The sequence below is a fragment of the Mus pahari genome, chromosome 21 (assembly GCF_900095145.1).
Source record: "Mus pahari chromosome 21, PAHARI_EIJ_v1.1, whole genome shotgun sequence".
Classification (NCBI taxonomy): domain Eukaryota; kingdom Metazoa; phylum Chordata; class Mammalia; order Rodentia; family Muridae; genus Mus; species Mus pahari.
The window spans coordinates 9,045,120-9,056,522 of NC_034610.1; the positions used below are offsets into that span (position 1 = coordinate 9,045,120).

General features: G+C 48.0%; 1 protein-coding gene across 4 annotated transcripts in view; it reads left to right on the forward strand.

Moving 5' to 3' along the window:
• The window catches only part of LOC110338114 (centromere protein J-like), a 21,438-nt gene that overhangs the window by 7,313 nt on the left and 2,722 nt on the right, over positions 1-11,403 (forward strand). For all 4 annotated transcript variants that reach the window (XM_021221338.1, XM_021221339.1, XM_021221340.1 and 1 more), the window contains 5 exons: positions 31-130; positions 1,696-1,796; positions 2,724-2,822; positions 5,363-5,503; positions 7,743-7,827. In XM_021221338.1, the coding sequence (XP_021076997.1) occupies positions 31-130; positions 1,696-1,796; positions 2,724-2,822; positions 5,363-5,503; positions 7,743-7,827 (526 nt within the window). The remainder of the gene's footprint in view (positions 1-30; positions 131-1,695; positions 1,797-2,723; positions 2,823-5,362; positions 5,504-7,742; positions 7,828-11,403) is intronic.

An 11,403-nucleotide genomic window follows, 5' to 3' on the forward strand; every position in this document is an offset into this window, starting at 1 on the left:
GGCTGGTTTTGTGATTCTGCCTGTACCCAGGTTATACACATGTCTTCCAAATTTCTGCAAAGAGGCTTCGGTAGGATGTCACCAGAACCACTTTCTGACAGCACATTCCTGGACACAGAGTCACTGGCTGGTGAGAAGGGGTGGCCTTTAAGATCTGGGGTGTGGCACGTGGGTGGGTGAGGCCTCAGGAACCCCCTGGGTTCTGGCCACTTTCTGATTCCAGTTGGAGCTCCTCCTTCTGTCTTGGTAACCCCTCCCAACACTTCTGCCTCAGCCCTGGCCACCTGTGCCACAGGTCCCTCCCCAGCACTTGTCTGACCTCCCTCTGAGCTCAAATTGTCCATTACAGCCTCTCCTATCCCGGTGGGCCCCACCTGCCGGTTCTGAGCACCCCACGACAGTAGGAAGAATGCTCCCCTCCAGCTGCTGCCAGAGGTGGCTATCACACACTCGGTGCTCTTGGGCTGCCCCTGGGTGTGTGCGCATGACCTCTGCTGAGGAGCCTTTGCACAGAGCTGCTAAGCTCTGCTGCACCCCCTGTGCTGCAGAAAGAACGCTCACCCACCTGTAGCCTGACTCCTACCCACCCTCCTGCACAGTCCTTGTGGGTCCCCTTTGACATATTGAACCGCAGACCCTTGTGCATGGGTAAGCACCTCTCTCTCTCTCTCTCTCTCTCTCTCTCTCTCTCTCTCTCTCTCTCTCTCTCTCTCTCTCTCTCGTCTCTGTAACACTTTTGTAACCTCTGTGTCTCACTTACTTCTCTGTTGCTGGGATGAAGCACCTTGACCACCATGGCAGAGTTTATTAACTCTTTCCAGAGCATTAGTTCATAATGGCAGGTACTATAAGCACAGAACAGAGAGCAAAGTGACAGCAAGTAAGGCTTTTTACTCTTAAAGCCGGCCCCCAAGTAACACGCTTCCTCTATCAAGATCATCCCAACTGAACCCCCTGAAACATCCCCAGAGAATGGAGACCAAACATGTAAAAAAATGCTCACACCTACCATAACCTGTGTGTTGGGTGGTTTTAGCTGTCAACTTGACACAACAAAGAATCACCTCCCTCCGAAGAGAATCTTAATGAGGAGACATTTTCATCAGGTTGGCCTGTGGACACGTCTGTGAAGAGTTCACAAGACAACTCACTGCCTTGTGAATCATTATAGGAAGACTCAGCCCATAGTGGGCAGCACTATTCCCTATTAAGGGATCCTGACTAATATAAGAAAGGAGAGAGAGAGAGAATCCAATCCATGTCATGCTGTCTCTGTTCTTGGCTGCAGGTCTGCAGCTCTCTGTCCCTCCGTGAGCATGACCTGTCTGCCTGTTTCCAGCTGCCTCAGATGCGCAGTGCTCCTGCCCAACCACCCATTTCCTTCTCGTGGGCAGGTGTCACAAGTTCTTCAGAAATTTTCTCTTCCTAAGTCTGCCCCCTACTGGGGCAGATGCCACCCTCTGCTAGCTTAGTTGTCTGAGCCACCACCACATGTCGTGAAGACACAACCAGTGGACAAAGGTTGACTGTTTGCACTCAGCACTTCCTGATTTCCACAGAGCCAGCCACCAGCATTTGCACAGTGATCTCAGGAAACTTAATTCAGACTTGGAACCCCGCACTAGGAATATGACATTTATTTTTTTTCACTGTGTGTGCATAGTCTCTTGAAATTGACCTTCTCCACTGTTTCAGACATCTGGTCCTCAAATCCAGAGACTTCGGATGGTGAATTCCTGCATGCTCGGGCAAGCAGGGTCATCCCTTGTTTTGCCTCGAATGCACTGTGGCTGCAGGTAGGTAGAGTTTTACCGGGTGGGGAGGCTGGGGAAGACAGACCCAGAGGTGAAGGCAGATAGGGATGCTCCTGTGAGCACCAGAGGCCGCTATGGCTACAAGTCCTCCCTCAGTCTCTGAGCACACTCAGCCTTTCAGATGAGTGGACCGGGCTTGCCTGCAGCCAATGGAGGACTGCATCAGACCTGTAGGCAAAGCAGGTGGAGTTTCTGTAGCTTTAGGGATGGAGAAGTCAAAGTATTGCTCTTTTCTTATTTGGAATAAAAAAAAAAATCAAAGGCAGCAGAAATACCCTAGGTTCATGGCCAGGGTCACATCATAGCTACACAACATCCATGCAGAACTAAGCCATTTTCTCCATGGGAAAGATGTATTTGCCTCACAGGCTGTAAAGTTATTTACTGTGTAAAGTAGGCAGTGGGGGAACCCCCTAAAAGCAGTCAGTAACACTTCCCACCTAATCAGCAGAGGTAAGGCAGGGTTAGTCAATCAGATCCCAGCCACTGAGTTCCTCAAGGCCTCAGTGACATGCACACAGAGTCAGAACTTGGTAACTGTCAACCACACTCCCCACGCCCCCAGTACAGATCTGGAGAACACAAGAGGAAGACACACCTTTACAAACAGAAACATGATCCCAAGAGCTAGCATTGATGGACTTATGGTTCTCCCAGAATTAATGGGCCTGTGGTTCTCCCAGAACTAATGGGCCTGTGGTTCTCCCAGCATTGATGGGCCTGTAGTTCTCCCAGCATTGATGGGACTATGGTTCTCACAGCATTGATGGTTCTATGGTTCTCTCAGCATTGATGGTCTATGGTTCTCACAGCATTGATGGACCTATGGTTCTCACAACATTGATGGACCTATGGTTCTCACAGCTAGGGATGGGGACAGAGGAGGCAGTGGTTATACTCTCCTTATAGAATATTCCAACAAAGTCAAGAGCTCCTAAAGAAATACAGCAAACCTCGGACACTACAAAGGATGGTGAGACAAAGGAAAAGCGACACCCAAACGGCAAGGTAGGTTTCTGCTGCACATAATCTTTCCCTGCCACATTCTCTGTGCTATGTAGTCTGAACCATGCCATCTGTCCTGGGGCTACAAACTAATGGCTGGTGCGCCTCTCTAGAGAATCACTGATGACCAGCTTCTTCCAGTAACAGATACCAGCTCTGTTAGGAACATCCCCCCACCCTTCTGCCCTCAGAGCCTCCCAACAGCTACCTCAAGAAGCATTTTTGCCCCAGAGTGCTGCTGCTAGAGGGCTGGGGTTACCTGGGGAGGGTGGGAAGGGGGTGAGCTGCTGAGACCCAGCTCTGTGCTCAAAGCACATTCACTCTTTTGCTGGAGCGAGTGAGCATTTCATTTTGTTGTTGGAACTTTGGGCTGAATAGATCTTCATCCTTGAAAGCAGAGAATGCTTCGAATAGATGAGCAAGGCCGCTTGGCTTCACAGCTTCTCATTGTGTCCTCCTCCTCCTCCTCCTCCTCCTCCTCCTCCTCCTCCTCCTCCTTNTCTTCCTCCTCTTCCTTCTCATCCTTCTCTCCCTCCTCCTCCTTCTTTTCCTTCTCATCCTCCTTTATTTCCCCTTTCTCACCCTCTTCCTCCTCTTCCTTATACTCCTCCTTCCATCCTTACCCACTTCCTCCTCCTTCCATCCTTACCCACTTCCTCCTCCTCTCCTTCCTTCCCTTCCTCCTCCTCTTTCTCCCTTCTCCCTCCATCCCTCCTCTTCCCCTGCCTCCTTTTCCTCCTTCTCCTCTTCCTTTTCCCCTCATTCCCTTCTTTCTCCTTCCCTTCCTCACCCTCTTCCTCCACTTTTCCTTCTCCCCCCTTCTTCCTCTTCCTTCCCCCTCCTCCCTTCCCCTCCTCCTTTTCCTCTTCTCCTTCTTCCCTCCATCCCTCTTCTTCCTGTGCTTCCTTTTCCTCCTCCCCTTCCTCCTCTCAGGCAGTTCTCAGGTCCTATGTATTTCAAGCTCACCATGTAGCTCAATGACCTTGAACTTCTGATTCTCCAACTCCTGCGAGCTGGGATTATAGGACTGAACCCCCCACATCCTGTTATGCAATGCTGGGGATCCCAGAACTTCCAGCATCCTGGGCAGTCTACCAACTGAGCTACATCCTAGACCACGAAGCCTTTCTTTAGTGTGGTTGTTTCATGTGGTTGTCAGACAAAGAAACACAGCTGAGCAAAGTCCAGACCTTGGTGACAAGTCTGTAAGAAGGGGGACCATTTGCTGGTTAGGCCAACAAGTCACTGGCTTGGGCTTCAGAAGTCATAGGGTATAAATGTGATAAGCAAGTGGTCCATAGCAAGTGTCATTCTGCTATGAGCTTCCTGACTTGTAACCTGACATCAGCCACACTCCCCGGATCCCTGGCTCCCCATCACAGCACTGTGTCTTCCGAGGTCTCACCCTGAATCTATGTGTGCCTTGCATTGGGTATGCTGACTTCTTTTCTTGTTCATTTAATTTTACATCATAAATTATATTTTTAGTTAAAACTTTATTACAGAATTTTTGCAAAAAGAAAAGACACACAATAAAATTAACCAGACCCAAAGCGTATACTTCTCATATATTTTTGGTTGTGAGTCTAGCCTTTCATGATTGAGCTGTCTCTCCAGTCCAAGTTGATATCTTCTATACAGTTAGACTATCTATTCTAAAGATATTAAGAGTCAGATTAGATTTTACATTCTGTCAAATCCACTTTTATATACCTATCTACTATGTTAAAAAAAATGAAAAAAACCATGACACTGTCTAAATTAAAAAACGATTATTTTATATCTTCTTCCGTGGCTCCTATTTTAATAGTGTAAACTTGAAAATCGCATGCTCACGCATGACGCGCTCTCAGAACTGCATTAGGTGACTTCACCATTGTGTGACTGTTGTAGCGACTCACACAACCTCAATGTCATCTGTCACTCATCATGGCCTTCTGATGTGCGTAAGGTGCAGGTGTGGTAGGTGAGGCTGCATTGGCATAGCAAACTGAGGTTGCTTCTGCTGGCGTCTTTCTTTGCGTTCATCTTTACAGGGTGATGCTTTCTTCTGAGAGCCTAGCACTATGCACTTGAAGTTACTTATTTGCTCATTATTAGTTGAAACCATCTAGTGTTGAGTAGGAGGTGAGAGGATGAAGTGGGAAAACAAAATAAGCACAAAAGGTTCATTTCTACTTAGTAATCGTGCAATTTTATCTGGCCCGGGATTTCAGGCTCATCAATCAATCCTGGGTTGATGGATCATGCAGACTCATGGCAAACGCAGTGTCAACTTGAAGGAAGGCAGACACTGAGGAACCCATCATTACACTTCCTATTGATAACCACATGCAGGACAAGGATAGGGAGCTCATCAGTCTAGGGTATGTGTGTGTGTGTGTGCATGTGCGTGCATGTGTGTATGTATGTGCATAGCACCTAGTATCCAGCATGTCAGGCTGACAGTGGGCATTGATTTTGAATACACAAGGAAATAGTGGGAAAGTGTTCATCATGCCTGCTATAACTCTTCACCTGGGTGTTTCTGTGTGTCCATCAAGGTGGAGCGGATGCTCAGCGACGGGCGAACCATCATCACCTTCCCCAATGGAACCAGGAAGGAGATCAGTGCTGACAAGAAGACCACCCTCATCAAGTTTTTTAACGGTGACATGAAGAAGATCAAGTCCGATCAGAAAGTGGTGCGTGCCGTGGACATGCGTGTCTTCTTTCAGACTCAGAGGCTACCCGGTGACTAGCAAACCTTTTATAGATGCATTCTTCTTTTGTTCCCCTGATGTCAGGAGATGAGGGAAGGCAGGAGGGCAGCACTCTCTTGCTAATGAGAATGTTGTCTCTGGTGTATGATGCGAGCGAGATTCCTCATGGTCTCACCCCATAGATTTGCACGTCAGTGGTGTCTCCACAAGCCTCCCAACCCTCCGTTGTGAAGTTTTTGGTGTTATCCAGCTGCCCTTCCACAGACCTGAGCCGAGAAAAAAAATAAACCAGGAAATCCTGGGAGACCTGTTTAAATGGTGACTTTCAGGAATTCACGGCCCTATGGGGTAAAAAGATGTGTTGCGTTGCCTTGGGGTGTATGGGGGGTAGGGTCAGAAACACATTTCTTAGGCAGATGTGGTGCAAGGATGGACAGATGATAAGAAGCAATAGGGATGAGGGAGGAGAGAGAGAGAGAGCAGGGCTCAGTGCAAGCTGGGAGGGAGGGAACTTCCCCTGCTCTGTGCTGGTGACAGGGAAACCCTAGACAGTGAGTGCCCATCTCTAGGGCTCTCTGTCCAGGAGCTGCCATTCCCTTCCTGTGTCCCCCCCCCCCATCTGCAGAGAGGAAGCATGGTACTTACGTAGTGATGGAGACGGGGCTCTCCCGACGCCCACGGCTTTCGGACATAATGCCAATATAGTGAGAATGCTTAAAAATGATAGAACACAGAAGCTCTATTTCCTAGTCCGCTTTCTATTGCTGTAATAAACACCACAACCAAGAACTGCTTGGGAAGGAAAGGGTTTATTTGGCTTACATGTCACCATCACTACAGAAAGCTGGAGTAAGGAGCTTGAGCAAACATGGAAGAAAGTTGCTTACGTGGCTTGCTTCCCATGGCTTGCTCAGCCTGCTTTTCTTAAAATCCAGAAGCACCTGCTCGGGTGTGGTACCACCCACACAGTGGTCTGGACCCTTCCACGTTAATCACTCATCAAAAACGTGTCCCCCACCCCCGATTTGACTATAGGTCAATCTAGCGGAAAGGCTAAAAACTAGTGTTTTGCCTTCTCCAGTGACGCTAGCCCGTGCCAAGTCGGACAGATGCTAACCAAAACACATTCGGATCTCAGAGTCACAGCTTTTCCAATAACATGACTCCATCTGAAGACACTCCATCTTCTCCTCCCTCTTCTGTGGAGGGAGAGACATGGCTCTACCTCAGAGGACCAATCTGATATAACTAGGCAGGAGTGTGAATCAGGAGCAGGGCGGCGTCTTCTGTCCATAGCCTTCCTTTCGGCCCCATTCAATCCCACTCTACCTTTCCAGACAACGGCCCCATTCAATCCCACTCTACCCTTCCAGACAACGACCCCCATTCAACCCCACTCTACCTTGGGCTGTGGCTTTTTTTTTTTTTTTAAGAGTGTCTCCCTCTTCAGATCCAGGGACTGGCCTTAGCATCAGGAGCACTCACTCCCCTGAACCTAGCACCCTTCCTCTTTGTAAGTGCTGTCCTCCCTCCCTCCCTTCCTCCATGGAAACCAAGGGAGATGTGCCTGTTAGGAACACCAAGGTCAAATGGCAGGTTCGTGGATTTCCAAGGCACTTTTCTTAAAATCCAGAAGCACATGCTCAGGTGTGGTACCACCCACACAGTGGTCTGAACCCTTCCACGTTAATCTCTCATCAAAAAAGTGCCCCCTACCCCCGATTTGACTATAGGTCAATCTAGCGGAAAGGTCTTTTCAACTAGTGTTTTGTCTTCTCCAGTGACGCTAGCCTGTGCCAAGAGGCTCAGTAGCCTGAGCTCTACTCTCTTGGCTGCACTTAGCCACTGAGTCTGAAAACTGTGGGATTCATGGGACCCTGGGGCTCACGGTCCATGTCCACCTAAGCCTAGACCTCCCCAGCCACAAGTCCCATGAGGAACGAAGGCCCAGCAAGTCACGAGTTAGAACATACTTAGGTACAAAACTGAGGACTAAGCTGCCTCCCACAGTCTCCCTGTAACCAATAGCCATTGTCATTCCTGGGGTGTCAGCGCCTAGTGCCACCTCCTGCGTTCCACACCTGTGGAAGCACCCACAGATGTGGTCAGGCCTCCCTCACCTGTTCTTTCAGCCACCTATGGGAAGTAATTGATCAGATTTCCCTGTTGCTCACAGTGTAAGGGGAACCGCCTCCCAATGTGGGTTTCCCTATCTTCACAGATTTATTATTATGCGGACGCGCAAACAATGCACACCACCTACCCAGATGGTGTTGAAGTTGTGCAGTTTCCTAACAAGTGGACTGGTGAGTGGTGTCACCTCTGCATGCCTGCTGGCTCAGTGCCTGTGTGCCTGTCTGTGTTGGAAATGGTCGGGTGGGTGAGTACCACGGAGAGAGGGCAGCAGACCCTGAGCCTGGAAATCACCGAAGAAAAGAAGCTTGGGCTGCCCCACTATATTTTAGTGTTTTTCTTTTTAAATTAGAAATCACTCTATGAATCACACAGGGCAAAATTACACCCAAAGAGTCATTTTTAGTTTTCCTGAAATTCATCGGATTGGATGGGTATACTGGATTTTTTTTTTTTTTTGGTTTGTCATTTTTATGTTACTAAATTCAAGAATGTTCTCGGCTGTTTCTTCTACAAACATTGCCTGCCCCTCCATTCCTTGTTTTCCTAAACCTTCCGATCACAGATAAGGCAGGCCACACAGTCCACTCTTCTCTGAGCACATTATACTCATTCCATTCAGGTAAATTCTTTAGAACTGCCCTCCAGTTTGCCATTTCTCTCTTTAACTAAATCTCACTTGCTCTTTATTGTCCCTCTTGGCTTGATGACATCCTTCACTCCCTTCTGGCCCGTTTCACGTCTATCCAGTATGTCAGCAAACACTCCCTAATCTCTTGTTCCCTCCTCCTCTCCCTTGGGTCACAAGTTATTTTACACATGGTCGCCTCACAGTCTTGCTCTGGTGACCCCTGACCCCCAGGCATGTCAGTGTGCGGCTAGTCACGGCCGGCTCCTCGTGGTGCCGTGGCTGGAGCTGCCCCTCCAGAAAGGCTTCTCTGGGTGTTTCTGTCAGGTGCCCTGGCACTATAGCCCAAGATCACTTCATGTTAGTTTTCTAATGTAGTGTATCCTAGACCCAGCAGCTAATGAGATTGGCTGTGCTGAGCCCACTTCAGGGCCATAGCTACAGATTCTCTATGGATAGCGCAGAGGAAGTAGGAGTGTCCCTTGGTGATCAGCAGCTGACAACAGGTAGTTCTGATTTTACTGTTGTTTTGAGGGGTTTTGTTTGTTTGTTTGTTTTTGGTTCACCCCTCTTTGAGAGTGGCATCCTGAGCCCACGCTCAGGCCCAATCTGTAGACCCAAACTTTGCATCCTGTATCAGTGTAGCTATCAAGATGAGCCTGTGGACGCTATGATCATCAAACAGTACCAGAGCATTGGAAGCATCAGCTCTGATCTGATTTTAGTCACATCTGATATTCGGGGTCCTCCCCATGCTGCTGGATCTGAAATAGTTGTGTGTATGCGCGCGCACGTGCGTGTGTGTGTGTGTGTGTGTGTGTGTGTGTGTGTGAGAAAGAGAGAGAGAGAGAGAGAGAGAGATCTCATTTTGCATTAGTGAGAGAATTCATAAACCATAATATAGGACAGTGCCCAGACATAACAAATCCATTGCTGATCAGGCTTCTCTCTTGGCTGTGTGGAGCCTGGCCCAGCCACAGGGCTGCTGAATCTAGCTGAGCCTTCTTCCTTAGCCTTCATATTCAAGCCAGGGCTATTATGGTCTTTGTTCTACCCCCTGAGGTTTTTATAGGCCAGCGAGCACAGATGTGGACACGAGAGAAATTACTTCTTGAGTAACTTTTGGCACACAGTCGGCATTGAAAAATTACACTTGCTTATTCACAAGTGCCCCGTGGGGTTGTTGGTGGATGATTAAAAACAGAAAAGGGTTTGATAAGACATAGCTGGTCTTTGGATCTTGGCTGGTCTGTGTGGAATGTGCCTGAAATGCATCACTTAACTGTATATCAGTTTCTGAGTTCTGTCACTGTCCATATGTACAGTTCACATTCTCCAGAGCACCCTTGTGCGACAGTTCGAAAAGAAAACATCACAGTCCCCTCTTGCCATTTCTGGGTGTACCTGTGTATCTGTGTGTTCGGCAAAGTTCAGCAAGGGCCGTTTTGCATTGGTTCTGCCCCAGGCCGTTTTGCATTGGTTCTGCCCCAGGCCGTTTTGCATTGGTTCTGCCCCAGGCCGTTTTGCATTGGTTCTGCCCCAGGCNTTGGTTCTGCCCCAGGCCGTTTTGCATTGGTTCTGCCCCAGGCCGTTTTGCATTGGTTCTGCCCCAGGCCGTTTTGCATTGGTTCTGCCCCAGGCAGTCACAGGATTATTGCAGTTTCTTCTGTTGCTATGTGCTGCAATGCTAAATTCTCTAACCCAAGTCTACTTGCCTCAAAATGAGTGACTTCTCTTGTGTGCCAGCTTCTGTTGTGCAAACTTTGTGCCTTAGTTTAAAAGTATTGGTTAATAAAGATGCCAACAGCTCAGAGCTGGGTAGAAGAGAGGTGGGTGGAATTTTGGTTCCTGCGTTTGAGGTCTGAGGCAGATGCCATGAGGGAGAGGAGAAGAGGAAGGAAAAAGACACCACGGGGTGGGTGGATCATAATAGCAGAACCATGAGAGCCAGCCTGTTGGAATAGAAGCGTGGTGGAAGATGGGATTGTTGACAGGGAAGTAGATAAATTAGCATGGGGGGAGGGAGTTGATATCTACCCAGCTCTAGTATGTTTAAGGCTTATTATAGATTTTGTGGTATTGTGTCTTTTATTTGGGAACCAAATGACCTAAGGTGGGATGAAAACCCCCAAACAATATTCACCATAGCATGATTCTGAGATTCTCAAGCTATGGAATCAAAGAGAACCCATAGTTCCTCGGGGCATCGCACCAACTTGTCTCTGAGCTTTTCAGATTTCTATACTAACGAACAGTTACTGCATGGACTTCTCACTTGAGTGTTAGGTTCCACAACACATTATTTTTCCTAAGTATAGTTCATGCTCCTTTTTGTCTGACAATGACTGCCAAACATTGACCAACACACGTGCACAAAGCACGCGGACATCAGAAGAACAGACGGAAACCTACCAATGCCTTTTGCTTAGAAGCCCTTTGTGTTTTCTGTAAATGCACATTGGCAAGCTCTCTGCACTGTGACTATGCACTGTTTTCAGGCCCTGGGTGACAACCTTGGGTGCTGTCGAGCTTCAAGCACACTCCACAGTGGGGAATTGTCCCTGAATAAGGACGATGTCACTGTGATTGCTAACAATCTAGCTTGCCTTTGAAAATTAATATAGGACAGTAAAAGCATTTTCAACACTGTCTTGGTTACTTTCTTCATTGTTGTGGCCATCTATTTGACCAAAGGCAAGAGAGGGAGGGAGACTTTATTTTGGTTCACAGTTCAGAGGAATGTTGTCCCATGTATTGGGGGTGTGGTGGCAGGACCATGAGGTGGCTGATCACACTGCGGTCTGGAAGAGAATCATGAATGCTGGTGCCTCTTGCATTCCCATTTTAATTCAGTCTGGAACTCCTCCATCACCTAGCACTACCTGGCACCAATAAAGGATTTTTACCACAAATCCACAGCACAGAAAAATGTCAGACATTGAAACTTGAATTCAGTTTCTATTAAACGTGTATCTATCACTTGTTCAAGTAGAACAACTTGTTCAAGTAGAAACCACATGAACTGTTACACACTAGAGACCACCCACACTTATACACACTAGAGACCACCCACACTTATATACACTAGAGACCATCCATACTTATACACACTAGAGACCAC